We start from the raw sequence: 26,832 nt of genomic DNA, 5'->3' as shown, positions 1-26,832 counted from the left end.
TAAAATAGGCACACCAATATTTTGCATCTACTTTCAAATCCATTTAAGGGCAAGACTTGCCTAAAGTGCTCTAGGTATAGATGATTATCATGCTTTCTCTATTATGCATTGTTAAGACCAGAATCAAAGTTACTGAGCCTGATGATGATCTCAGTCACAGTATTTATAGCAAAAGTAACTCTGTGTCTGTCTGTAAAGTTGACAATGTCACAAATATAAGGTGCAAGAGGATCAGACACATCATCTTTGCTCCATGTAAGAAGTGAACTTATTTTAGATGTGCAGAATATAAAAGATAATGGGCCAGATTCTCTTCCTTATTATACTGAAGTAAATCCAGAGTAATTTATTGGTTATCCTGTTTTTATACTGGTGAAACTGAGATTGTCATCAATCACTGAACTGAACTTAATGGGATTATTCTCGATTTACACTTGAGTGAAATAGAAAGATGGTGAAATTAAGGTACAGTAATATCACACCCTGCTTTACTGTGCACTAATTTCTCAATGTGCGTAAAGCCTTTGATGTTAACAACAGCGGAATTACTTCTCATTTAAAATACAGTAAATGACAGAGGGGAGATATAGGGCTATTACAATAAATGGAAATACTCCTGAATTACAACGGTATAACCAAGAGAAGATTCAAGCCCTTAATCACCACAAACTTCTGATAAACCCATTCATGTGTTCTGAGAAATTGTGTTCCTGCCTAACACTTTCCTTAGTGCCCTTTTTACCTGTTGGTTGCTTAGACTGTAAACAATGGGATTCAGCATGGCTGGGACCACTGTGTAGAGGAGAGAAAGCAGTTTATCCAGGTCTGGTTGCCAGTTGGATTTAGGTCTTAAATACATAAACATAGCACTGCCATAGAACAAGAAAACAGATGTAAGATGGGAGGAACACGTGTTGACTGCCTTGTACCTCCCATACACCGATGGGATCCTAATGATGGCAGCAATTATGTGAATATAGGAAACCGAAATGAGTGTAAAAGGGATGAAAATGATTAAAACACTCATTAGAATCACTTCCACCTCCTCATTCATGTATGATTCTGCACAAATGAGTTTCATAACTGGCAACACATCACAGAAGAAGTGATTGATAACACTGGAGTTGCAGAAGGGCATGCTGAATATTAAAACTGTTTGCCCCAGGGACACGGACATGCCAGTAACCCAGCACCCTGAGACCAACAGGATGCAGATCCTCTTGGTCATGATGGCCGTATAGTGAAAAGGGTTGCAGATCGCTACATAGCGGTCATAGGACATGACAGCCAAGGTATAACATGCTGCAGTGCCCAAGAAAAGAAAGAAGTACATCTGAATGGAACAACCAACAAAGGAGATGGTTGTCTTCTCCATAAGGAGGTTGGTCAGCATCTTGGGAATGGTGACTGTGGTATAGCAGATATCCAGGAAGGCCAGGTTCCTGAGGAAAAAGTACATAGGTGTGCACAGGATGGGGTCACACAATGTGGCAAGGATAACTAGAATATTTCCAAACAGGATGAAGATGTAGATGGACAGGAAGATGAGAAAGAACAGGAGCTTCAGTTCTGTGCGATGTGAGATTCCTAGAAGCATGAATTCCATTATCACAGAGTTATTCCACTGTGTCATTTCCGCTGGACACTTCACCTGTAGGGACATAATGCAGACATGTCATCGTTAGGATACTATCTGGGTATGACTGGTGGATGGACAGCAGTAAGGAAATGAAATTAGTTATTGCTTTCTATCCTACTTCCTCATAGAAAAGATGTCACTTATCTTTTTATAGCAGTAGTATCTACAATCTGCAACCAGATTCAAGGCCCCATTGTGTTCTACCAGTACCCCTAAGCACATATGTAACTTCAAAAGTATGGTTTGCCTAACTGATTCCAGTGTAAAAATGTACAGGATTAAAGTTAAGCCTATGCTTCAGGGGTTTTCTGAACTCATGACTCTGTATGTGTGTGTGTGTGTGTGTGTGTGTGTGTGTGTAGACTTTCACATGATGATCAGAAAAAGAAAATTCTTTACAAGGATAAGGTATCTTTGTGTGATTTACATGTGTGTTTGTATATTTGATTATGATATATGGGTTTTCTGTATGTTTCTCTGCTTATATGTAAGAGGAAGTAGTTTGCAATAGCTGAGAGCAGATACATTTTTGGATGTTGTTTAAGTATTGTTGTGTCATGTTATATGTTTCTTGGAACTTGTTTATCTCAACAGCATGTTTTAAGGCCTAGAGTCAACTTGTTCCAGCATGTTATCTTCTGCATCCAATAAAAGAGACATTGGTTGAAATGTACGTGTGTGCGTGTACATGTGCATGCACGCATGCAAAATATGAGGTACTATATATCTTTGTCCTCTATTTTGCTACTGATCTATTGGCTTTAACAAGTAATTTGCTCTGTAATTGTGTCAATCCATCATCATTCACCAATACTGAATTCACTGAATTTAATACCCTGCAGAATTTATGGTATTTCATTTTAACAGTGCATAGATTGAATAATAGACAAAAAATCTGATTGAGTACTCAAAGGCAGAAAAGTATAAAAGCTAAATTTTCAAAGACACAAATGATGGAAGGGACCTAATACAGTCCTATCTTTACCTTTGAAGATCACATATTCAACAGGTTCATAAACAGACAGGCAGTAACACAGAAGATAATGCTTGTTGAAGAAAGACAGAAGGATATATTGGTAGAAGATGAATGGTCACATTTTAAAATAATAGGCTGGGGTAGGTGGAGAGAGAAAGAGAGGGAAAGAGAAGGCGAGAGAAATGTTTTTTTCTCAGATTAAGTGGTCATTTGAAAACCACCTGGACAGAATTTAAGCAATATCTCTTCCCAGGGTAACTAACCAGCTTTCATACTATTTGTATTAAAGACTCAATATTGTGGGGAGAGGAGAGGGGGGAATCAAGGCAAAAAGACAAACAAACAGATATTTTCCTGTACTAGCAAACTGTAATTGTCTCTCTAGCACCATAAATATATCTTTTTTTCTCTTTTTCTCTCACTATTGCATATCCCTCCAGAAGCAAACAATATATATATATGTATGGGTTGTTAGACAACAGGCAGGAAGACAGACAGACAGATATTCTCTTGATTACTCCTCTTTGTAGAAATTCAAAGATTTTTGCAAAATATTGTTTTTCAGTGCAAGTCCAAGTGATCTACCCATCTTAAAAGAAAATTAAACTTACCTCTAGAGAGTGTAGCCGTTTCTTGACAGCCTTTTAAAGGATTTGTAAGTTGATGCAACTGTGCAACAATCTGGACAGCTCTTATAAATAGAGAATTGTTTGTGCATCTAGGTAAATCCTACAGGTTGTGGTTTGGATCTTTTTTCCACACATGGTAAAATATGCTTGTGATAATTGACCAAGTACCTTTTAGTTCCCTCTATTGTTGTCAAGTACCTGATTCCCAAGACACATTAAACTCTTCAGAAGACCATAGGGAAAAATTCTGAAAAAATGTGTGTCTGAACTGTGTCTTTGTTTACTCACATATGGTAACATTAATTCCATAGACTTAAATTGGTGTAGCTCTATCAAGCTTGGGGGTATGACTGGTGTGTCACAGATAATGTCTCTGTCAGAAGAAGTTCTGCCTCAGGACTCCCCAAGAAGAGCCTTCTTCAGTCACCTATCCTAATGGATCCTCTGAAGCCAGCAACAGAATGGCTTCACAAGGGGCAAGCCTTTCTGACTTTGATATTCTAGCTACTCTCTTTCCCTAGCTTCCGCAGAAATCCATAGAGCCCCACCTTAGAGAGCGCCTTTTTGGCCAGATCCCAGGAAGGGGATGTTTTCTTCTTCAAAGCAGGTCTCAGAGTGCCTATATCCCATATAGTACAGCAATATCCCAAATAGTACTCAGTAGGGCTGTACAAAGCTTTGGGCCCTGATTTGATTCAGTGGAGACTTGGTCCTATTTGGTAGCTGAATCTCTGAATCCAAATCAAATCAAAAGACACTTTAATGTCTCCGAATCAAACTGAAACCATCTGAATCAATTTGTAGAGATTCAGAAAGATTTGGAGATTCAGACATAGAGACAGCTTTAAAAGTTTTTTTTTCTACATACCTCTAGGTAGCTGGTGACTCCTAAGTGCTGTGATGTTGGGGCACATGGAGCATCCCACAGAAGCATGGGGGGCTCCCCAGCGCACTCAGGAGCAAACCCAGAAATGGACCAGAAGCACTTCCAGTACACTTTCAGGTCTGCCGGGGAGCACACAGGGGGACCTCCTACTCCCCCCCAGCTTGGCGACTGATGCCTCCTGGGTCCCGCTGCAGTCAATTGCCAAGCTGGGGGCATGCAGCAGGGGGAGGGAAGGGGCACCCTGTGTGCTCCCCGGTGGACCCAAAAGTGGACTGGAAGTACTTCCGGTCCACTTCTGTGTTTGGCACCGAGCACATGGAGGGTCCCCCCTCACACACCTGTGGGACACTCCATGCACCCCACCATTGCAGTGCTCACAAGCCATGGTGGTACCTCAAGGTATGTAGAAAAAACATTTAAAGCTGTGTCTATGTCCTAATCACTGATTCTCCAAATCAGCATCAAATCTTCAGATTCAACCAAATTGAATCAGGGAGAGTGATCTGAATCAAGGAATTGAATCAATCACTGTTCCCAATTTGGGCCAAATCCGAATCTGAATCGAATATGGCCCGCTTTGCGCACCCCTAGTACTCAGCTCCAAATAAACAGTCATTATTATGCCACTGCGGTGCTCTCTGTCTTTCTTCAAACTCCACTCTTTCTTCCCTGGGACTACTCTTTTCTGTCTACTCTGTCCTCACTGCAACGAGAAGGATCCCATGTGGGAGATGCCACCTCATTACGGGTTGGGGAACTGCTCGGTTTTGTTAATCTCCTTTCCTTCTGCTTTTGTTGGGATAATTGGCTACACTCAAGAGCCCCTAATTCTGTAGATATCACTGAGTTAAACAAAGGAAATACAGAGTGGGGTAATCTATTTAGCTTTAGTACACATTATTTTTGTCCATTTCAAGGGAATGATGAGTGAATCACTGACCTACAATACCACTGATGGGTGCTATGGATTCATGATAAAGGAACAGATGTTTCTCTTACAACAGGAATGATGGCCTAATGGAGCGTGGACTTCTCAGCAGCAATTAAGGCCCAATCATGACCAAAAGAGAGGCAAGAAGTGGATAATATGTGGCAAGAGGATAAGATTTATGGGATCCTGAATAAAGACATAGGTGTAATATGTCTTGTAACCAGACTAGAGCTCTAAGCCTTAGGACATTGAGACAGCTAATTCTGAGGTCTTGGTAGGGCATTTCATATGAATTCTTTATTTCCTACATTCCAGCAAACTGGCAACGCCAAACCAGATTTGGAAAGAATGATTACATCTATGGTTAAGTCCTATTTATGAGCAGAGAGAGGTAGTTAGCTGTGTTAGTCTGAAGTTAGGCATAAGGCATGGTAGATGTACAGCTTCCAAATTGGCTAAAAAGATATAGAGAGCATGAGCTTTTGTGAACTTGAGCTCACTTCATCAGAGGAAATGAACTTGAATTCATGAAAGATTGCATTCTCTATCTTGTTTAGTTAGTCTTAAGGTGCATATGTATCCTGCTTAAGTCATAATTCATATTAGGCAACTCAAGGGCATGTATCTGCAGTTGCTGGCACTTACAAAGAATGTGGGATTCTGTTCCCCCCTGCAGTACATTAAGAACTGTCCTATTTATGTACCAGTTGGAAGTAAACCAGAGGAGGGCCAATTTGCCTGAAATGGAAGTTCAAAGACTCCATGTCACTCTATGTGTCTCCATCCCTAAAAGTATGTATGCATAGAAACACAACTGGTCTGTAAAGAGATCTATTTTGTCAAATGTGGTTTTCCCTTTTTTTGTTTCAGATGAGATTAAAAAGACAAAAAAGATTTTCAGTGACAGAAGCTGAAGCCTTAGCTTCAAAAGATAAGACAATCAGTTTGGTACCTGAAATGTTTATATATTCTCCATGTGAGAATCAGGGGAAAGAAACAGAATGAATTGGAGGACCTAGTATAATTAAGGAATTGCAATGCAAGTGGGATTACAGAGATATGGTGGGACAGCTCATATAACTGCAGGACTGACACAGATGAATATAACTTATTCAGGATGAAAAGGCAGGGGGAAAAAGGAGGAGTTATTATCCTATATATAAAGGAGCTGTGCCCATGTTCTGAAGGGCAGTACGATGTGGAAGGTAGACCTTTGGCCCCAGCACATGTTACAATTAAGATATAATAAGTCAATCATGTCTTAAATAGTTACATGGCCACACATTCAATCCATTAATCAATTAGTGATGAAACATGGAATAAATCACAAGGTTATTACACACATGCACACATTTAAAAATTCCTTTCACACCATTAATTGTATATGTGGCCAGGCTGGGGGTCCCAGACACAGAGGCACACCATGCACCCCTTAAGCTGGGAGCTGCATCAACTGATCCACACTCCCAGATGTAGGAGTGCAACATGCACTCCCATGGCTGGGAGCCCTCAGCTGATCTTCACTTTGAGATACAGGAGCACATGGTGCATGCCCATAGCTGCAGCCCCATCAGCTAATGGGGTTCCCAGCTCTGGGATTTGATTGCTAACTAGTGCAGAGGGAGTCCAGGATCATGATCCTGGGCCCCTCCTCTCCTAGCAATAAGGTGTGGTAGGATCAGATGCTGGATATCACAATAATTTCTCCTGCCATGCAGGTGTGGCATGGCAGGAAGCATGATTGTAGGGATCAGGCATCAGGTCCCATGGTGCCTTTACTTGCACATCTGCCAGAGGCCTTATATTTAAAGGTGATGTGCATGTATTCTAAAGCGCAGTACACAGTGGAAGAGTAGGCTTGTTGAAAGCTTCTAGTAAAGGTCAGAGGGGAGAGCAACAAAGGAAATGTCACATTTGGGATCTACTATAGGTCCTCAAAGCAGGAGGAAGGGCTATGCAGGACCTTTTTTAAACAACTGATAGAAGTTTCCAAATAGCAAGACCTAGTTTTCATGGGAGATTTTAATTACTGGGACATTTTTTGGAAGGGAAACACATCAGGGCACAAGCAGACGAGCAATTTTTTGGAGCACATTGAGAATAATTTATTGATACAGATGGCAGAAAGAAAAACTAGAGGGGAAGCTGTGCTTAACTTTCTGCATGCAAGCAAAGAGGAACTAGGTGAGAATGTGAAAGTGAAAGGCAACTTGGGAAACAGTGACCATGAATCAAAAGTGTTCAGCATCCTAAAGGGAGGAAGGAAGGCCAGGAGAAGAATAAAGATACTGGACTTCAGAAAAGTGGACTTTAGCAAACTCACAGAACTTGCAGGTAGGATTCTCTGGGAGGTGCATTTGAGGGGAAAAGTAGACAAGAAGATCTGGTAGTATTTTAATGCGACCTTATTATGGGTCAGAAACAAGATACCCTGATATATGGGAAGAATGAAATGTGCAATAGGACACAGGCATAGCTAAACAGTGATCCTACTAAAAGTGGACACTTGGTCTTATTAGTAGGGAAGAGTATAAGGATATTGCTAGGAGAGGATCCAGGGGCATTGCACTGGTACAATTGCCCCCACCTTTGCTTCATGCTCCACTCAAAATTTAAAATCAACTGCCTGACAGTGACAACAGCATATTTATTGAGGTGGCAGTGAAGGAGTCAATTGACTTCATGACTTATTAAAATCTACCTGATTTATTCTAAATGCTTCATTTCACAGGTGTTACTGATCCTCTCTCCTTTTTAATGGTCTTGATGTTAGCTAGCTTTTCTTTTGCAGTTCTGCTGTCAGTTAGCTGCTCCTGGTAATGTAGCATTTATTTCATAGTCTTGCAGACTGTTTTTAACTCATTGCAATAAAGTTATATTTGCTTTTGTATCAATCTTAAACTGAGCATTATCACTCTAGGCCTATAGTTGATTAGTATAGCTTCTAGTTTCTTTTTACCTGGAAAAAATATGCGTTCTGTTATATGTGATGATGCACTTCCCCATGTGCAAACTTTCTGCTTGCAAGCAAAGAGGAACTAGCTGAGAATGTGAAAGTGAAAGGCAAAGTGAAAGGCAACCTTTCCGTTGAACCTATCCTAAATCCATCCATGGGTATAGCATTGGTGTGAAGGGAAAATATTGGGAAGGCCAAGTCACAATTTGAGATGCAATTGGCAAAGAACATAAAAGGCAATAAAAAGAGATTCTACAAGTATATTAAGAGGAAGAGGCAAACCAAAGAAACCATAGACCCTGTATTCCTTACAGACCACAGAAGGCAATCTAATTACATATGGTGAATTTTTTCTTCAATCTTTATAAATAGGGACACCTTCCAGATGTTTAGTGCAGTGGCAGCAAAGATAGGGAAGTGGCAAACACCAGAGAGTAATGACAGAACAGTTTAGGGATTACTTAGAGAAGCTATTCTTTCAAGTAGGCAGAGCCAGACTGGATGCATACTTGGATACTGAAGAAATTTGCTGAAGTAATTTCAGAGCTATTGGCTATTCTCTTTGAGAACTTGTGGAGGTCTGATGAGGTCCCAGATGATTGGAAAAGAGCAAAAATAGTGCCATATTTAGAAAAAAGGAAGAAGAAAAATCCAGAGAATTAAAGATCAGTCAGTCTGACCCGGATACCTGGAAAGATCACGGAACAGGCCCTTAAGGAATTTATTTTGAAGCACCGCGAGGAGAACAAGTTTATCAGCAGCAGCCACTTTGGATTATCTAAGAGTAAGTCATGCCAGACCAACCTGATTGGGGGAAGATTCACATGGTCAAATCCTATTTTGCCCAATAGTTTTTAGGTGATAATTTAGCATCTAAATTAAGACATAAGAAGAAAAATGAAGACACTTTGGGAATGTATGTAATTTTAATTCAAATTCCACTCCTCCCCCCCGCCCCGCCAACTAGACATATCTTTCAGAACCAGCAAAGAAAGGATTTGCTTTAGCCACTGATACTCTGTGTTGGTCCTGTTTGACTACTTACATGCATACTCCATGTAAGTTTTCTAACCTTGACCACACACAACCTGCTGCCTTCCCCCCCACCAAAAAAACCAACAACAACAAAAAACCCCCAGGCAGAGCAGCTATTTGATGCCGGAGGAACCACTGACACTTTTAGTCTAATAGCCTAGTAGCGAGGGACTTGTTTAGGAAATAGGAAAGGCAGAATCTGTGTCCCTCAGCCTGAGGGGGTTTGAACCAACATCTACTTTCCAGTAATATGCCTAACCAAAAGAACTTGGGTAAAGGTGGCACCCCAACTATTGAAGCTGGCACATTGATCAGCTGAGAGGGAAAGAAAGGCATGTGGGCTCAAAAGCAGAGCTCTGTGCTTCAGTGAGTTAAATGCTGTTCTCCTCTGAAAGAGATGGGACCTAGTGTAGAAGCCTTTTCTTGCAATGATGTTTCTTCATTTTACATTTAATAGTTATGGGATAAAATAAATAGATTTTTAGTCTGGTATAAGAAATGGTATGACATGGGGTAAAAATTGTTTTTTTTCTGACAACTTTCAGTACCATATTTATATGGTGCAAAAATAATAACAGAGAGGTGTAAGGAAGTTTGAACTTCAGCTTCAGTGTTTCAACTGCTGATTCTCTTAGAACCCTTTGAAAATCCCAAGGTAAATAATTATTGTCAAAATTAATCTGAATACCCATGTGTATATTTATATTAAAACTATATACAGTTGCTTAATGAATTGTCCAGCCAATCCTCCTAATTCATGCTGGGAAATAACACAATAGTGATATCATCCCAGTAGTAACTAAAAACATTTTAAATAAAGGAAACGCATTATTCCTGCTTTGCAGCCAGATGAGAATTTTTGTCCATTGCAGAAGTAGGTAAGGACTTTCTTAGACAGGTCTTAGCAGAACTGTTCCTGTGGAGTCAGAATGAGGAGCTCATAGTTTGGTGAGTAGCTCTACTAGCTTAGATAGGCCTACTAACTTTAGTAAATTGCACATTGATATGAGTATGGGCTACACAGTTTGGCCCAGGAATCATTTTAATAATTGCAACACTTTACAATTCATCTCCCTCTTCCATTGGTAGGTTTGTGGTATTCAGGAAAGAAAGCAACATGAATAGATGCCAGTGATTTATGTATTCTAACAGGAAAAATCACTGTAATTTTCTGTACATTTATGATTATTAGTAGTTATTGAAATTGAGCCTGGCTGTCTCTGTCAGTCAAATCAGTCAATTGCTCAGTTGATTGATCTATCAATCTATCTATCACACAGTATTTGCACAGCTCTATCAAAGTACCACAAGTGTCCAATAGTATAACTGATGTCCACACTGCATTGCATAACTTAATGTTTTGACATCCCATTCTGGAATCAATTTCTTCCAATATAGCTTCTGATCTTGCCACTCCAGTGATAATGTTGTTATCAAAGACTGATGACTTTCAGTTAACTCTGAAAGTTGCTCTCTACCCTCATCAATAGGATCAGTGATTCTCATCAGTATTTTTTGTTTTGTTTCATTGTTTTCCATTTGTATGGCTCTATAAGTTCTGCTTTAGGTAGTGATTCATCATTACCTTTATCTTTCCTTTCCCCTACTCAGTTGGTGGCTCTCATGTCTCAGATCTCTACCTCTTCGTTTTATCTTGGAGTATGACCAAAATCTCCAAAAAGGACTATAACTATCACTCCTATAATTACTGTGTAATACCTTGAGAATCAGGAGCCATCTAGCCATGGTAACAAAGGACTTAAAATATGCTTGGGAGCAAAGCAAATTAGCTGCTGTCACAGATAGATTGATAGCTGTCCTGGAGTTAATTCAAAGTTATCTAGGTGCTTAATCTTAATGGTACTAAATACCTTTTGGATCTATCCGTGCTTGATTGAGTTAAAATCAAACAGAAAGTTATTGTCAAGAAGGGACGTGAGCTCTTACTAGCATCCTAACTACTGGCACATCCTCCCTCCCTCTCTCTCTCTATGGTGTTGTGGTCATCATTCTTATCAATAGTTATCCATTGCAGATTAAGAAAGGCAGACAGATAGAAATAAGTGGAAATAGCTTCATATATGAAACTTCTGAGAGAACACTTTGTTTTGATTTGTTTTTCCCTGTGAAAAATGTTGACTTATCAAAATCTGAAACCCCAATATTTTGAGGGCTAGTTACACAGCCAAAAACTGAAAAGTATTCAAGTTCTTTTACTTTTAAACACCTAGAACACCAATTCCAAAGGATATTTTAATAGAAATTCTCAATTATTTGAAAATATTCTCCATCAGAGAAGGATGGATTTTGAATATTGCTCCTCCATTATTATTAATTGGTGTTTTGGATACCATGTAGGAGTCTAGGGCATGGAACATGAGCCCAGTGTGTTAAACAAATAAAATAGCAAAAGAATTTAGTAATATGAACATTTCATCAAGCCTCTCTTAATCGGTTAATCCTCTGTTAATCCTCTGTTTAATCAGGCCTCTGTTTTGTATTCCAACTCATAGCAATTACAGAGGGAAAAATATATTTACAGCTGGTCAGAAATGTTCAATATTTTTAAGGAGAAATGGGTTTTCAACTCAGTTACCATTTTTACATGAACTAACCGCTTTCATCAAAAGAAAACAAATTTCACTTTAACTGCACAAAGAGCATTTTTCCAAATACATAATTGGGATTTTTTTATACTTATGTATATTTTGCAATTCTATTATCTATGCAGGGTTAATGTGTAAGAGTTCTCATACCTACTGAGCAGGTGCAGTAGGCTATCTACTGGCAGAGGTTCAAGGGTCACCTCCATCTCCCTGCACCTAGGGGGAGTTTTAGTATGCATCTCTGGTTTCCTAGGCCATGGACCCAGGGGTGTCCAAACTTTTTGAATGTGGGGCTGGATCATGAACTTTTTATCACCCAGTGCGTTGGTGAGCCATATTCAAAGACATCACAGGAAGTGGTATCATATCAGGAAGTGATGTCATGTGGCGTTTGACACCAATGAAGCTGTAGGGGTTGACATGGTGCTGGTTGACATGGCATGCATGCCTGGGTTGACATGGTGCTACAGGAGCCGCTTGGCTTCAACTGGGTTGACCTGATGCTGGAGGAGCCATGAGGCCAGGCTGCGGTTAATCTGGGGTCTGCCCGACCTGCCGGTGCTGTGCCTGGGTTGACATGATGGTGTAGGACCCGCCTGGGCAGAACCAGGTCGGCACTGGCCAGGAAAAGCAGCATGCAGCTGAAGCCAGCTTCCCATGTGCTGCTGGGGATGGGAGGAGGCCAGCCAGGTCTGCACCAGCCAGCAGAAGCAGTGGCAGAGCCATATGCCACTCAGGACTGACGGGTCCCAGAGAGCCACAGCGCCTGGGGGAATACTGGCTGGGGGAGCAGGCGCTGCCTTGCTGTGTGGCAGGGCAGCGGGGCTGGCTTGAAGAGAGCGGGTGAGGAGGCAAGCGTGGGCTGGCAGTGCCAGTGGCTGCTGCTTGGCTTCCTGTGCGGGGCCGCTCCCCCGGGCCCCACGGGGGTAAGCAGCTCCCCTCCCCTTGCTGCCAGCTGGGGTCCACAGGCCGGCCCTGCCCGCCTCACTGCAGCCCCGCCGCCATGGCCGCAGCCACCATGGCTCCTCACTCCGTGCTCTATGCTCTGCGGCGGTGGTGGCACAGCTGCCGCCACCTCGGGCCAGATAAAATGGCTTGGCAGGAGCTCCAGATTGGTTTCCCACTTTGATTCAGCCGAAGCAGCTCCGAACCATTGGGGCCGCTTTGGAGATCTGGCCATAGGGTATAATGGGGAATCAATGAAATATCTATACCTTTGTTGTTTTTTGTCTGATTTGGATGAAACTTGAAGGGATGGTGGCTTCTGTTCAGAACATGAAGCCTGCCAAGTTTCAAGAAGATCAGTGCATGGGTTCAGGGGGAACTGCACCTCAAATTCTTGAAAGCAAAACTCATGTCACATCTATGTGTTACACTGCAGTGGGGTGAAAGCTGCAGGGATCATAGCCCCTGCTGAGGCCATGAAGGCTGCCAGCTGTCAAGGAGATAGGTGCAGGGGGGTTCCAGGGCCCTGCACCCCAAGCTGCTGACAGACAAAACTCATAGCATGGGTGCTTGTGGAACTGACTCTGGCTGTCTTGGGGCAGTTGATTGTCTGTATTGATTATTCCCTCTCCTTAGTCTGTGGTTTTGCAGGTGTTAATCCTTGCTTGTTAACTGGTTATATTAGCTAGCTACTATGTTTGAGCTGGTCCCTGAGTGAATCATGATTGATTGGTAACCGGTAACACAGTAGCTTAGCAGCCAGGACTGCAGTAGTCTCCCCCTCCCCCCGCCCCAAGACAGACATAGTTGTACAAGCACCCATGTCAGTTTTGTCTGTCAGCAGCCAGAGATGCAGGGCCCCAGAACCCAGAACCCCTGTATCTATCTTCTTGACAGCTAGAAGGCTTTGTGGCCTCAGCAGGGGCTACCACCCCTGCATTTTTTTACCCCCCTGTGGTATAACACATACATGTGACATGAGTTTTGCTTTCAAGAATTTGGGATGCAGTTCCCCCCAAGCCTCTGAACCTATCTTCTTGAAACATAGCAAACTTCATGTTCTCGGCAGAGGCTACCACCCCTGCAAGTGTTATCCAAATCAGACCAAAACCAAAAAAGTTAGAGATATTTCATTGATTCCCCATTATACCCTATGGCTGGGTCTCCAAAGTGGCTCCAAAGTTTTTCCAAAGTGTTTCAGAAGTTTTGTAAAGCCTAAAGAAGCCAGCAATTCGATCTGGATATGCTGTTTTGGTGTCCGAAGTGTCCGAATCTTCTCTGGATCCGAAGCACAGTCTAAAACCCCGTGCAGCCCTACTAGACAGTAATTTACCTCTTTCTAGCACTTTTTTGGGAAGCTGATGCTTTCAGTTGCAGAAGTGAAGTTTTTCAGGACCAGGAGGAGAAACATACATTAGAGTTTGTCTGGCTTAATAAAAGAGATTTTGTGCTGGAAGGGAACAGTCTCTAGATTCTAGCTGTGGCCCATTCTGTCAGTGGGGCAAGTCTTCCCTTCTGCCCTTCATACATTTTATCCAATTAATATTTAATACAAAATACAGTAGGCCAGCTTTAAGAGATGATCTGGAGAAAGACTTGAATAATGTCTGAACTATGACTACCTGATTAGAGCAGCATACTACCAAATCAGACAGAAGCAAGTTCAAAGCCCCTCGTAGTGAGCAGGTAGCTGGAGCTTCCTAAGCAAGTGCTACTGGGGCTCAAACATAAACATTTGTTACTTGTCCTCAAACTCTTGATATGTTCATATGTAAGAGTCTGGTTAGTGTGTAGCACATTGTACATGCAATGTTTAGCATCCATGTGGATGCTTATCTGTCTATGTTGCATGCATAGCAGAACCACAAATCATGTGTAAGTGCCAAAAATGCTATTTGGATGTGTAAAGTTATATAGGCTCCTGTTCAATTAGTTTCCAGTGGGCCACCAAAGTCTAAATATTTTCAGACAAGAAAAAAATGGAGATATTTGGATAAAAGAAAAAAAATTCCACTGAAAAATGTAATGAAAAATTATATATTTTTTAAATATTTATTTTCTTGGAGGAAAATGCCAGCATCAGTAAGATTCCTTAGTCTGTTTCTCTGTGGCTGATACAGAATAATGGTTCCTATGTTTAATTTGCAGAATGCAGACTTTTGAGTGCTTTGATTTCTAACCCTCTTCTACTAACCTGACTTGAAAGCATTGATGAGACTCAAGCTTTCAATAAGATTTTGACACACCTCACCTTGGACAAACCTGGGTTAAACTGAATAAAGAAAGGATGAGGAGAAGAAGAATGCAAGGGACCTAAGCTGGAAAGCAGAGAAGATGGCACTTCTGTATAGATAATGAAAGGAAGTGTCCTCATACTGGAAGTCCTGCCTGGAGTGCAGAGGTGGAAGTGACAGGCTCCAAGATTTCACAGCATGTAGCCAAGATTCTGTTTTAAATAACAACATTTAACTCCACTGAAATCTTTGTGTTTGCATGTTGGTAACATAGAACAGAATTTATTTTTCTGACTTTGCTTGGAGAATGGAACAGGGAAATCATACTGTAGTCACTGAGTTCATTCTTCTGGGGTTTTCCAATCTCCTCCAGCTCCAGGTGCTGCTTTTTGTGGTGTTTCTGGTTACTTTTGTAATAACACTGACTGGAAATGTTCTGATTATCTTAGTCACAGTGGCTGACCCTACTTTACAGAGCCCCATGTACTTTTTCCTCTGGAACCTGTCCTTTTTAGAGGTTTGCTTCAACTTTGTCATTGTCCCTAAAATGCTGGGGAATCTCCTCTCTGAGAATAAATCCATCTCCTTCTATGGGTGTGTCCTCCAAATGTATTTCTTTTTTTTCTTAGGGAGTTCTGAGTGCTTTCTCTTAGCTGCAATGGCTTATGACCGCTATGTTGCCATCTGCAACCCACTGCATTACACCATCATCATGAATAGGAGAGTTTGCATCCAGCTAGCAGTGACTTCATGGTTCTCAGGGATACCTGTGGGGACTGTGCAAACCACATGGCTTTTTAGTTTCCCTTTCTGTGGGCCCAATGAAGTCAACCATTTCTTCTGTGATGGACCTCCCGTGTTCAAATTGGTCTGTGCTAACACCTCCCTGTTTGAGATGTATGCCCTCATAGGCACTATAATAGTTGTCATGGTACCCTTCTTGCTGATCCTGGTCTCCTACATTTTTATTATTTCTAACATCCTGAGGATGCCATCAGCTATAGGCAGACGCAAAGCCTTCTCTACCTGCTCTTCACACCTTGTGGTGGTAACTCTGTTCTACAGCACATCTGGCTTGACATACTTTTGGCCAAAATCCACCTATTCCCCAGGCACCAAGAAGCTTCTCTCTATCTCCTACACAGTCATTACTCCCATGTTAAACCCGATTATCTACAGCCTAAGGAACAAGGAAGTGAAGGAAGCCATGTGGAAAACACTGAGCAGGAATATTTGCTTATAGTAATTAAAAATGAAGTCAGGTTGGAAAATGTCTGCCTCTTCCTAAGTGATAATATGGTTCCTATTATCAATGTTTTGGAGCCGCACACAATGATATAATACATTGACCACATTTCTTGGACAAACATGTACTTTTGAAGCAGGGAAACACTATTACTCCCATTTAACAGAGGAGAAAAGTGAGGCAAAGATTGATAGATTATCAGATGCATTCATGCAGTAAGCAATACAGATAGATTCAAGCAGGATTTTCTAATAATGCCTAAGTAAGTTACCTACCTAAGGTCAGATTTGTAATGGTAGGTAAACACTTAGGAATATAAGTAGACAGTTAGATTTTCCTTCAAAAGATTGAAATAGGAAATAGAGACTTGGGGACAGAGCCTATTCCACTCACTAGGCACCACTAAGTAATTTTATTCCACTTTGTTTGATTGCCTGAAAAATTGTGGATAAGGCTAATTTTCTAACTAACCATCATCTGCACCTTAAGGGTAAGTAAAAAAGCAGCAAGAATGAGTATGACTTCTCACTTCTTATCTTTTGTGTTAATGGTTTATCATGGAATCAAATAAGGTATAAGAGAAGCATACTTAGGAGCTAATGTCCTTTTTCCACTTATTAAGCATCTAAGTGGACCTTGCTTAAATTTAATTTTATTGCATCCTGTCCTGATAATCTATAATGAAAGTATGTTTGCACTTAGACACCAATCTCATTTCCTTCTACGACCAGGTGACCTATCACCTGGACAAGGGAGAAGAGATTGATGTCATATGTCTTGAGTTCAAAAAAGCCTTCGATCTGGTATCCCATGATCACCTCTTGGCGAAACTGGCCAATTGTTGCCTTGGCTCCACCATGATCCACTGGCTGGAAAATTGGCTCCGTGGTCGGACCCAGAGGGTAGTAATTGATGGAAGTCACTCATCATGGTGTCCTGTGACCAGTGGGGTCCCCCAAGGCTCTGTCCTTGGACCCATACTGTTCAACATCTTCATTAATGATGTGGACACTGGAGTCAGAAGTGGACTGGCCAAGTTCGCCGATGACACCAAACTTTGGGGCAAAGCAACCACACCAGAAGACAGGCAGGTGATCCAGGCTGACCTGGACAGGCTCAGCAAGTGGACGGATGAGAATCTGATGGTGTTTAATGCTGATAAATGCAAGGTTCTCCACCTTGGAAAGAAAAACCCGCAGCATCCTTATAGGCTCGGCAGGGCTATGCTGGCTAGCACTATGGAAGAAAGAGACTTGGGGGTCATCATTGACCACAAGATGAACATGAGCCTGAAATGCGATGCTGCGGCCAGTAAAGCGACCAAAACACTGGCTTGCATCCATAGATGCTTCTCAAGCAAATCCCGGGACATCATTCTCCCCTTGTACTCGGCCTTGGTGAGGCCGCAGCTGGAGTACTGCATCCAGTTTTGGGCTCCACAATTCAAAAAGGATGTGGAGAAGCTTGAGAGATTCCAGAGAAGAGCCCCGCGCATGATCAGAGGTCAGGGAAGCAGACCCTACGATGACAGGCTGAGAGCCCTGGGGCTCTTTAGCCTGGAAAAGCGCAGGCTCAGGGGTGATCTGATGGCCACCTATAAGTTTATCAGGGGTGACCACCAGTATCTGGGGGAATGTTTGTTCACCAGAGCGCCCCAAGGGACGACGACTAGGTCAAACGGTCATAAACTACTACAAGACCATTTCAGGCTGGACATAAGGAAGAATTTCTTTACTGTCCGAGTGCCCAAGGTCTGGAACAGCCTGCCACCAGAGGTGGTTCAAGCGCCTACATTGAACACTTTCAAGAGCAAACTGGATGCTTATCTTGCTGGGATCCTATGACCCCAGCTGACTTCCTGCCCCTTGGGCAGGGGGCTGGACTCGATGATCTTCCGAGGTCCCTTCCAGCCCTAATGTCTATGAAATCTATGAAATCTATGAACCTAAGTTGATTTAAACTTTTAATAGGTAGAATGAAATCTGGCCATAAGGTGTTTTTGATGATGCACTAGGCACCTATCAAAATGTTTAGGTACCTAAATGCCTGCGAACGTACTGAGCAAAATGAAACATTTGCTGCAGAGCCAGAAACTTAATAACCCAGGTATTCTAAGTCCTGAATTTGGGGTCACAATGACAGAAAAGCTACCTTTTTCACTAGGATTGCACTCTAGATCCAGAGATCACCATTTCATTTTTTAAAGCCTGACTCAAAGACTGTTGAAATCTCATCAGTCCTTTAATTCCCACTGTTTTTAAGGTGAAAAATGAATATCAAATTCTACTTTTTAAATTTTAATCATTACAGGGCAGAGATTCTGATTCTGATTTTAGATGCAACAGAAGCCTAGTATCAGGCTAGATTTATAGTAGTTCACTGAAAATCAGGTCGTTATCTGTGATTTGCCCAATGAAATTTCTATGTAATATAGAAGTGTTATATTAAGAAATTTAAAAAGAAAATGATGGTGTATGTCTGTCTAATACGTGGGATCCTTCTGCTGCAGATTAAATATCACAAGGTATATTCCCTGCCTTCCTAGAAACATTTGTGTGTGTGTGTAACGATGTAATGAAAATGGATTTGTCTACTCTAATTACCAATCTTTATGGAAGAATCAGTGGGACAACAATAAAATAGGAAATAATTCTTTGAAAGTTATCTCTTGGGATTGCATGGGATCTTCTTTATATATATGTCCGTGTAAAATTCTACATGTTACAAGTCTTAGGGTGATGAGAGAGAAAGACAAAGAGACATAATGAAATAGGACTTGTATAACAAGATGATGGATTAGGTTGTGATGGCTTGTATGAGATTTTCAAATTATTGCACTAATGTTAGCTTACCATCTTTCCAGGGGAAAAAAATGTCAAATTAAATTATTGGGAAATACTAGTAGGGTTAAGTTGTCTTCTTCCAAGTGAACATGAGGAATAGCCACACTGGACTCAAAGCTACGCAAATGAGCTTTAGTTCTGTCACAACCCAAAGTTGTGATTTTTTGTTTGTGTGTGCGCTTCAGCACCGCTAAATTATTTCCCGCCCTTTTTGTCTCTTTCTTTGCACGGTAGAGCTCTCTGCTGCTAGAGAGAGCTCTGGTACAACGGGGGATTTCCCGCCAAATTACAGCTTCTTTGCAGTGTGCATTTCATTTGCATCGTAGTGATGCTCGCTGCAAAGAAGTTCCCGCCATTTGTATTAGAGTCTATGCCACGTTATTGGCCGACTCTTAATTTAGGCACACGTGGCAGCTAGCGATTTGCTTGCTAGCCGTACATAAGGCTTGTGTGGTTTCTGCCCAAGTTGGAGGACTCCACGAAAACCGGAGGTGGGAGGAGAGAGAGATATTCTGTGTGAAGATCTCCAAGCGCTGTGGACCCTCGCGGACCCGGTGCGCCTCCCCTAAGCAGGCAGAGAGAGGCAATAGAGCCGAGCCTACGGAGCTTTCACTTCTCGCCTCTCCCCGTCGCCGAGGGCAATCCTAGACGTATTCCTTTCCTATAATTTTGGACCCCACGGAGCCTAGCAAACTCCGGGGGGAAAACTTATCGGACCCGCGGAACCTGGCAAACTCCGGGGAAGCTTTTCGGACCCAACTTAACCGGACCCGCGGAGCCTAGCAAACTCCGTGGGAGCAATCGTTTTGTCAGAGTCCTCCAACGAGGGTTCAAGCGGGAGCTGTGCCTGGAAACTTATCCAGCCTACACCGATACCATCTTTGGGTGTAAGTAAACAATCTTTTCAATCAACCATTACGCCTCCGTGACTAATTCTAACTCGCGTGCACAAGACCATCCCGCGGTTTCTCCCACCCTGCGTGTCTGGGCTGACGGCCACAGCCCGCGTGCACCGGAGACGGGTCTGGTATGACCCCGGTTCGCCCCTGGCTTGCCCATGGCGGCCAGAATGGGATCGGAATCACTGCCATGCATGGCGACGAGGGCGGGCTTGGGGCCCGGCCCGCACAAGTTCAAGCAGCACCGCTGCCATTTTTAAGCATAGGGGGCACTGATACCCAAGATACTGGAATGCTTTAATTCAAGCAGCTCTCAGATTCTCACGCTGTATAATTCAAGAATAACTTGACTGGAGTGAGAGCACCTGATTCTCTTCTCATTCACCTCAGCAAACATCAGAAGTGAACTGTCCACCAAGGTATGGACTTTCTGGAGCAGGATTAGGTAAGGAAATATTTACTGGTCCTTATCTGGGAATGCAATGGTCCTTGTTCCAAGGACTGTTTTTTGTTTGTTTGTTTATTTGTTTGTTTGGGGTTTTTTGTTCTACATGATATAGTCATTAGATTAAATACAAGAGTCCTAGAGGGTTCAACAAACAGGATGGAGAGTACCTGACCCAGCCTTTCCCCTGGTGGCTATGATAATTGGAACTTCCCCAGGACAAGCAGAACATTGAATGTGAGAATTGTACTTACATAGTGAGTGCTTTAATCATGAGAAAATTATAGGATAAAACACCATCCCAAAGAAAATAGTGCAAATCATTTTAAGTTTAATCGGTTTTGGATCTAGGGCAAGCATCAGATCTTAACCTCTGAAGAGGGGCCACAGTGTTTCCTATTTGTTAGCTATAGTGGTTTCTTGATTAGCATATGACTATTTTTTATCATAATTCTGAGGATTCAAACAATTGTTTCTGAGTTTGACTCCTGGGAACTAGGCACTTAAATGGTGCTTACTGGTTTGGGGTTTTTTGTTTTTTTTTTTAAATCTAAGTGACTTTACCCATAAACATGCAATATGTCCAGCTTGGAACAGAGTATTGAGCCTATGTGTTCAAAGCACTGGTCTAATCCCTTAATCATCATATTGTGTTTTTTCTCTGTACTTTGAATGGTCATTTTATAGATTTCATAGATTTCATAGACATTTGGGCTGGAAGGGACCCCGGAGGATCATCAAGTCCAGCCCTCTGCCCCAGGGGCAGGAAGTCAACAGGGATCATAGAATCCCATGAAGATAAGCATCCAAATGTGTCTTGAAGGTGTTCAAAGTGGGTACTTGAACCACCTCCGGCAGCAGTCTATTCCAAATCTTGGGGGCTCGGAAAGTAAAGAAGTTCTTCCTTATGTGCAGCCTGAATCGGTCGCGGTGGAGCTTGTAACCATTCGATCTTGTCATCCCTTTGGGCGCTCTGGTGAACAGATGTTCCCCCAGATCATGATGAGCACCCCTGATAAACTTATAGGTCATATCATTATAGTAGTTCAAATCTCTTCTCATTCACAGAAATCTATACTGAACATCTCCAGAGTTCTTCTGCTATGGCCAGAAGCCTACATATTGTGATTCAGATGTCCTAAGCACTACATAAATGTCAAAAAAGAGAACGTCCCTGCCTCAAAGAATTTCCAATGTCATGCTGTGATACTAACTATGATGAGGAATACAACAGAAATATGCACAGATAACAAGAGAGCATGTCATGCAAACAGATTGATAATAATATGATCAAAGCAGTATAAATAGAAATGAAAAAAATAATACACACACACAGAGTTCAAAGATGAAAAAAAGATGAAAAAATGTGTTATAAAGGGAAGGTATGGAAAAGCTGTACATTGGGATAGAAAGACAGATTTTTCACATGCTTGACGATGCAAAGGTGTATACTAATGTGTAACTCATGTTTCTTTTTTAGGATTGGTAATGGTCCTATGATACAATTCAGTGTCAAAGGGAAGCAAATTAATTATTTATTTTGCTGTTGGCTACATCTCAGGACAGGTGATGCAACTGACGAATCATAGCAGCAGACCTACCACCCAAAGATTCTCAAGAACAGTTAAGGGAGGAGTTTTTTAAAGCAGATTGTGCAGTTAGAGCTCTTAAGCACAGTGGTGTTCTGGAAGCCTCAGGAAAATATATTCTGGACTTGTGATTCATTTTTAGTTGATAGTTTTTTCAATATTGCCATAACCAACACCATGCAAAAGAGTAACAAGGGCACTATAACTTTGTGGTTCTATTTAGCTGCTGCAGATTGTTAGGATTTGCACCACTGAATTAACACCAGTTCTGGACAGTGAGTTGTGGACCCTGGAGCCATGTACTGAGCCACAGAATTAGCAGAAAGCAGGGAACATCAGAGAAGGATGAGAACCCCTAGTTCTGTATATACCAGTAGAAGACAAAGACATTGATAAAAAGATGGCTGATGGAAGCATAGATACATAGATAGGAAGACAGAACAAAAGGAAAAAGAAAGGTGATAAAGAAGGAGTGAAACACAGCAATTTCTTTGCACAGCCCTTGCAGAATTCCCATGTCAGCACTTCCTCAGCTTCTTGAATAACTAATGTGCTGTAAGTACATAAAACTTTATACTACCTTCTCTGAATTTATATTTATATTTATTATCTTTATTATTGTTAATAACAATAATAATTTCTCACAATCAAATCTATTGTTTGGATTGTACTGAAAGACTCAGTTAAGCCACTACCTGTACTACCTTTTAGGTTCTTAAAATTCTAAAAGAGATGGTGGAAAAGCATTGTTCTGGGTAGTAGGCCTGTGTGAAGTGGCTAGTATTTGCTTTGGATTCAGATTTAGCTTGTCTAATCCGTTTTTGGAAAAAAGCTTGTTACTTAGGGCATAAAAGGGCTGTTCAGTTATGAGCAGAACTGTCTACAGTAAAACACCTTTTAGCCCAAATAGCCTTGTGGGGTACCTGATGTGGGAGTAGACAACCAGATTGTAGCCCCACCTCCTGAGGAAAGTTAAACAAAGCAGTCTAATCACCAGGCTATTGTCTAAAATAATGAGGGCCAAACTTTGTGCCAAGCATGCCACAAATTAAGCCCTACTCCTTCCCCAATTGCCTTTAAAGTCCTCTTCTCCAGCATGATCTGCAGCTCTGCTTTCTTTTCCCAGCCCTATCCACAGCCGTGCTACATGCTCCTCTCTGATCTGCCATGTGCCACATACAGAAGCTGCCTGTGCCTCTTGTAGCACACGTGCCTCAGGTTGACCAGTCCTGATCTAGACATTCACCTGATTGCCCCTGGTCTCCAGTTTCTAGGATACTATCTCAAGAACAGAAAATTAGCATCATAGTAGTTTGCTAGGAGCCCAATTTCTTTAACAAGTCTTAGATAAGTTGAATGCCATTCAGTTTGACAGTTAGTCACCTGAACTGAAAAAAATAGAAGCTCAGAGTTTGGATCATATGTTGAGTAACTACAACAACCCCTTGTCACAAATCCCACTAATCTGCAGAATGATTTCCATTAAAAAATAATGCCTATGGACCACTCCTATTGAACATGCTCCATACATTATCACAGGCAATGCTTCTCCACATACTACTTGGAGGAGTCAAAATCTTCAGTTATGCAGTTACATAGACAGCACTTATGTAAGTGAAATGTTTCATTAAAATGTGTTGCTTTAAAACCACTTAAGCACACATCATTCAAGCTACAAGGACAATTTCCAATAAAATCTTTTACAAAAGGAAACCAAGTGATCAAAGATATGTAAAATATGTTTTTTCCTCAGAAATCTTTATTATTTTTTCATTAGAAAAAATTATAATCTTTGATAGTTACCAGTTTTTCAGATTCTGGAAAAAAATTAAAACTATATTTCCAATACTTCTCCTAATATATAGTATATTAAATATTATATAATGTTAAAGCATATGGTGTCATGTAATTATGTTATATTATATAGTGAATGTGATACAGTTTATAAATAAAGTTATACAAATCTCAGCTAGGTAGCAGTCTTCCTATTGGAAATGAAAAGAAAAATGAAAAATGAAAACTAAAAACACTTGTGGAAATCAATTAGCTTTCCATTTAAAGTTAAAACATTAACAATTATTATTTCTGTCTTGCAGAACACAGACATGTTCCCACCAGAGATCTAACATCAGCCCAAGTACAGAAAATTGACATGATAGTGCATTTTCCTAGAGGTTCAGTTTTCCAGGTCTTGGATATCCTGAGTGTAGTTCTGAGCCAAAAGAGGATGCAAGTTGGAAAATACAGAAGCTGGCAATTGTGATCAAGTACTCATTAACTATATCCCTTTCCTGTCTAAAATCCTACCTCTTTTCAGGGTTTATTCTACTGCATAACACTAAGTATCCTTCTTGAAACTGAGAGTTACAAAAAGGCATGTTGTCTCTTGTTTGGGGCAAGAATATGTTCTTAATTATACTTGAGTAACCCATGTTAATACCTGTAGGACTCAACAAAGGTAACAAAGTGCAGAACTGATTCTCTTTCATTCAATTCCAGATTAGAACTAAAATGGGGACTTTAGCCCAGGGGTGTCCAACCTTTTTGAATGTGGGGCCGGATCATGAACTTTTTATCACCCAGTGGGCAGCAAGCCATATTCAAAGACCTCACAGGAAGCAGTATCACATCAGGAAGTGATGTCATGTGCCCTTTGACACCAGTGAAGTTGCAGGAAGTGACAATGAAACAGGTCTAACCAGTTCAAAACTCTCCCTCTATAGCCGGCTCTCTTTCTGGACCATTGGGCAGACCAAGCATGACACTTTTTATGCTCTTATGTTCTTTGGCTGAGCTTCCAAACTATGGCTGAGATTTGCAAAAAGGGGTAGATAGGAATGTTACAAAGTTGTCATAAAAGATTTGGAGCCCTCTAAATCCCATTCATTTTAATAGAAATTGGCCTTTTGATTCAGCTTTGAAAATCTCAGCCCAAGGTGCCATCCAAATAAGTCAAAATATATTTTGCATTTCTATGCAGTGCATCTATGTGGGGCTCTCAAAGCATTTTACAAACATTAAACAAACCCAAGATATCCCTGCTTTTCAGAAGAAACGTGGTGGTGAGGACATTTTGGGAACATCTCTCACTCTCTGTGTGCGATCTTTTCTACTGTTCTTGGACCACCCTAGAAGGGCCCTCACTGCCTCATTTCCAGTTCAGAGCAGGTAAAAGTGTAAGTGGGTAGGAAGGGCTAATTTTTTGGCAGCAGGTTTGAGTGGCTTGAAGCTAGTGAAAATGTACCCACAATTAGTCACTGAGCAGAGTGGGAACACAGTTGTCCTCACTTATTAATATGGATCCAAGGTCCTGCACTGTCTCTGCCTACATGTTGCTCTCATGTTCTCTTGCTTTCCTAAATCTCATGAGAGTAGAGGATTCCCATCATGCCTACTGGACTGCCATCGCTGGATAGCTGTCCTGGTTCTAGGGTTGTGCTTCTGACTCTTTCGTGGCTTCTTTTAGGGTGCACACTTAGACTCTGGCTTTTCCTTCCCGCCCATTTTGCTGAATTGTGATTATTCCCATGGGGCATGAATTTAGTTCAGTGGCTATGATTCTGCTTTCTCATACAGAGGCAATGACTCTCACAAAGTATAGAATATTTTAGTAGGATAAAACCATTTTGAAGGCCACACAGAAAGCTATAAGCAGTCTTTACTCACATGAGCTTACCATGTACCAACCACCTGCTACTTGAGATCCTGGCAGGTACAGACACAAGTTTATTAGCTTGTTGTTCCAGAGTGAGTCTCTGTGCCATAGCCTACATCAGGTCTCAGATATAGGGAGCCTGACCCCTCCCCAGCCATAGGCTGGTCACATTATACTAATTATAACTAATACACATTATACTAATCTGCTGGCCAGTGCAGACCCAGCCGGGCTCCTCCCATCCCCAGAAGCATGTTGGAAGCCAGCTTCAGCTGCATGCCGCTTTTCCTGGCCAGTGCCAACCTGGCTGGGTCCGTCCCATCTGAAGTAGCATGCGGCTGAAGCCGGCTTCCCATGTGTTGCTGGGGACAGGAGGAGCCTGGCTGGGTCTGCACCAGCCAGCAGAATCGGCAGTGGAGCCGTGTGCCGCTCAGGATGCGATGAGCCCGGCTGGGGCTCAGCTGCATTTTCCCCCTACCTGCGCCGGTCAGTCCTGAGCGGCACATGGCTCTGCCACTGCTTCTGCTGGCCGGAGCTGACTGGCCTGCCTCCTCCTGTTCCTGGCAGCACATGGGAATCCAGCTTCAGCTGCAAGCTGCTCTGGATGGGACAGACCCACCCAGGTCGGCACGAGCCAGCAGAGGCGGTGGCGGAGCCATGCGCCGCTCGGGACTGAGCAATGCAGGTAGAGGGAAAGTGCAGCTGATCCTCTGCTGCTCTGGCTGGGCTCATCCTATCCCGAGCGGCACATGACTACTCCCCACACATACCGCGTCGGCAACGTCAAGCTGACACAGTGCGTGTGGGAACCTTGTCCCTTCCCCAGCCCTTCAGCAGCCATTAGGAAGCTGCTGAGGAGCTTGGGGACAAGAGGTGGGAACAAAAGTAAACACTGTTTACTTTCATTTCCTGTCACAGCACCATGTGCCACAGAAAATGGCTTGGCGAGCCGCATGGCAGCCCGTGGGCTGTATGTTGGACAAGCCTGCTATATGCAATCCTTTGTGCAACACTGAAAAGGAGGGTTTGCATCCAACTAGTGTATGTCTCATGGATCTCTGGATTTCCTGTGGGGATTGTGCAGATCACATGGCTTTTCACTTCCCATTCTTTGGGCCAGATAAAATGAATCACTTCTTCTATGACAGTCCCCCTGTGTTGGATGTGGTGTGCACTCAGGTCTCCTGGTTCCAACTCCAGCTCCTCCTCTGGAAGTGGGAGGCTTACACTGGGAGATGAAATTGGGGTGGAGGAGACGGTCATTCTGCTGCTGGTTCATAATTCTGCAGTTAGGGAAGGTGGTTCAGGTATGTCACGT

At 42.1% G+C, this 26,832-nt stretch overlaps 2 protein-coding genes across 2 annotated transcripts; one reads left to right on the top strand and one right to left on the bottom strand.

The window, feature by feature from the left end:
- Positions 1-685: 685 nt before the first annotated feature.
- On the bottom strand, positions 686-1,633 carry LOC102572485 (olfactory receptor 10A2-like). The gene has a single exon (XM_006268322.1). The coding sequence runs from the start codon at positions 1,631-1,633 to the stop codon at positions 686-688; it is 948 nt and encodes a 315-aa protein (XP_006268384.1).
- A 13,511-nt stretch (positions 1,634-15,144) lies between these two features.
- LOC102572260 (olfactory receptor 10A5-like) lies at positions 15,145-24,122 on the top strand. The gene is made up of 2 exons (XM_059731841.1): positions 15,145-16,072; positions 23,998-24,122. The coding sequence occupies exons 1-2, from the start codon at positions 15,145-15,147 to the stop codon at positions 24,120-24,122; spliced, it is 1,053 nt and encodes a 350-aa protein (XP_059587824.1).
- Positions 24,123-26,832: the final 2,710 nt, after the last annotated feature.

Source organism: Alligator mississippiensis, chromosome 7 (genome assembly GCF_030867095.1).
Source record: "Alligator mississippiensis isolate rAllMis1 chromosome 7, rAllMis1, whole genome shotgun sequence".
Classification (NCBI taxonomy): Eukaryota; Metazoa; Chordata; order Crocodylia; family Alligatoridae; genus Alligator; species Alligator mississippiensis.
The sequence above is the reverse complement of the archived record's forward strand: the minus strand, read 5'-3'. Positions and strand labels throughout refer to the sequence as shown.

Bases quoted from the DNA above. Each gene is read 5' to 3' on its own strand.
- LOC102572485 (XM_006268322.1), bottom strand. From the start codon at position 1,633: ATGACACAGTGGAATAACTCTGTGATAATGGAATTCATGCTTCTAGGA.
- LOC102572260 (XM_059731841.1), top strand. From the start codon at position 15,145: ATGGAACAGGGAAATCATACTGTAGTCACTGAGTTCATTCTTCTGGGG. The intron at 16,073-23,997 runs GCTTATAGTAAT...CATCAGCCCAAG, and splicing joins AACACTGAGCAGGAATATTT to TACAGAAAATTGACATGATA.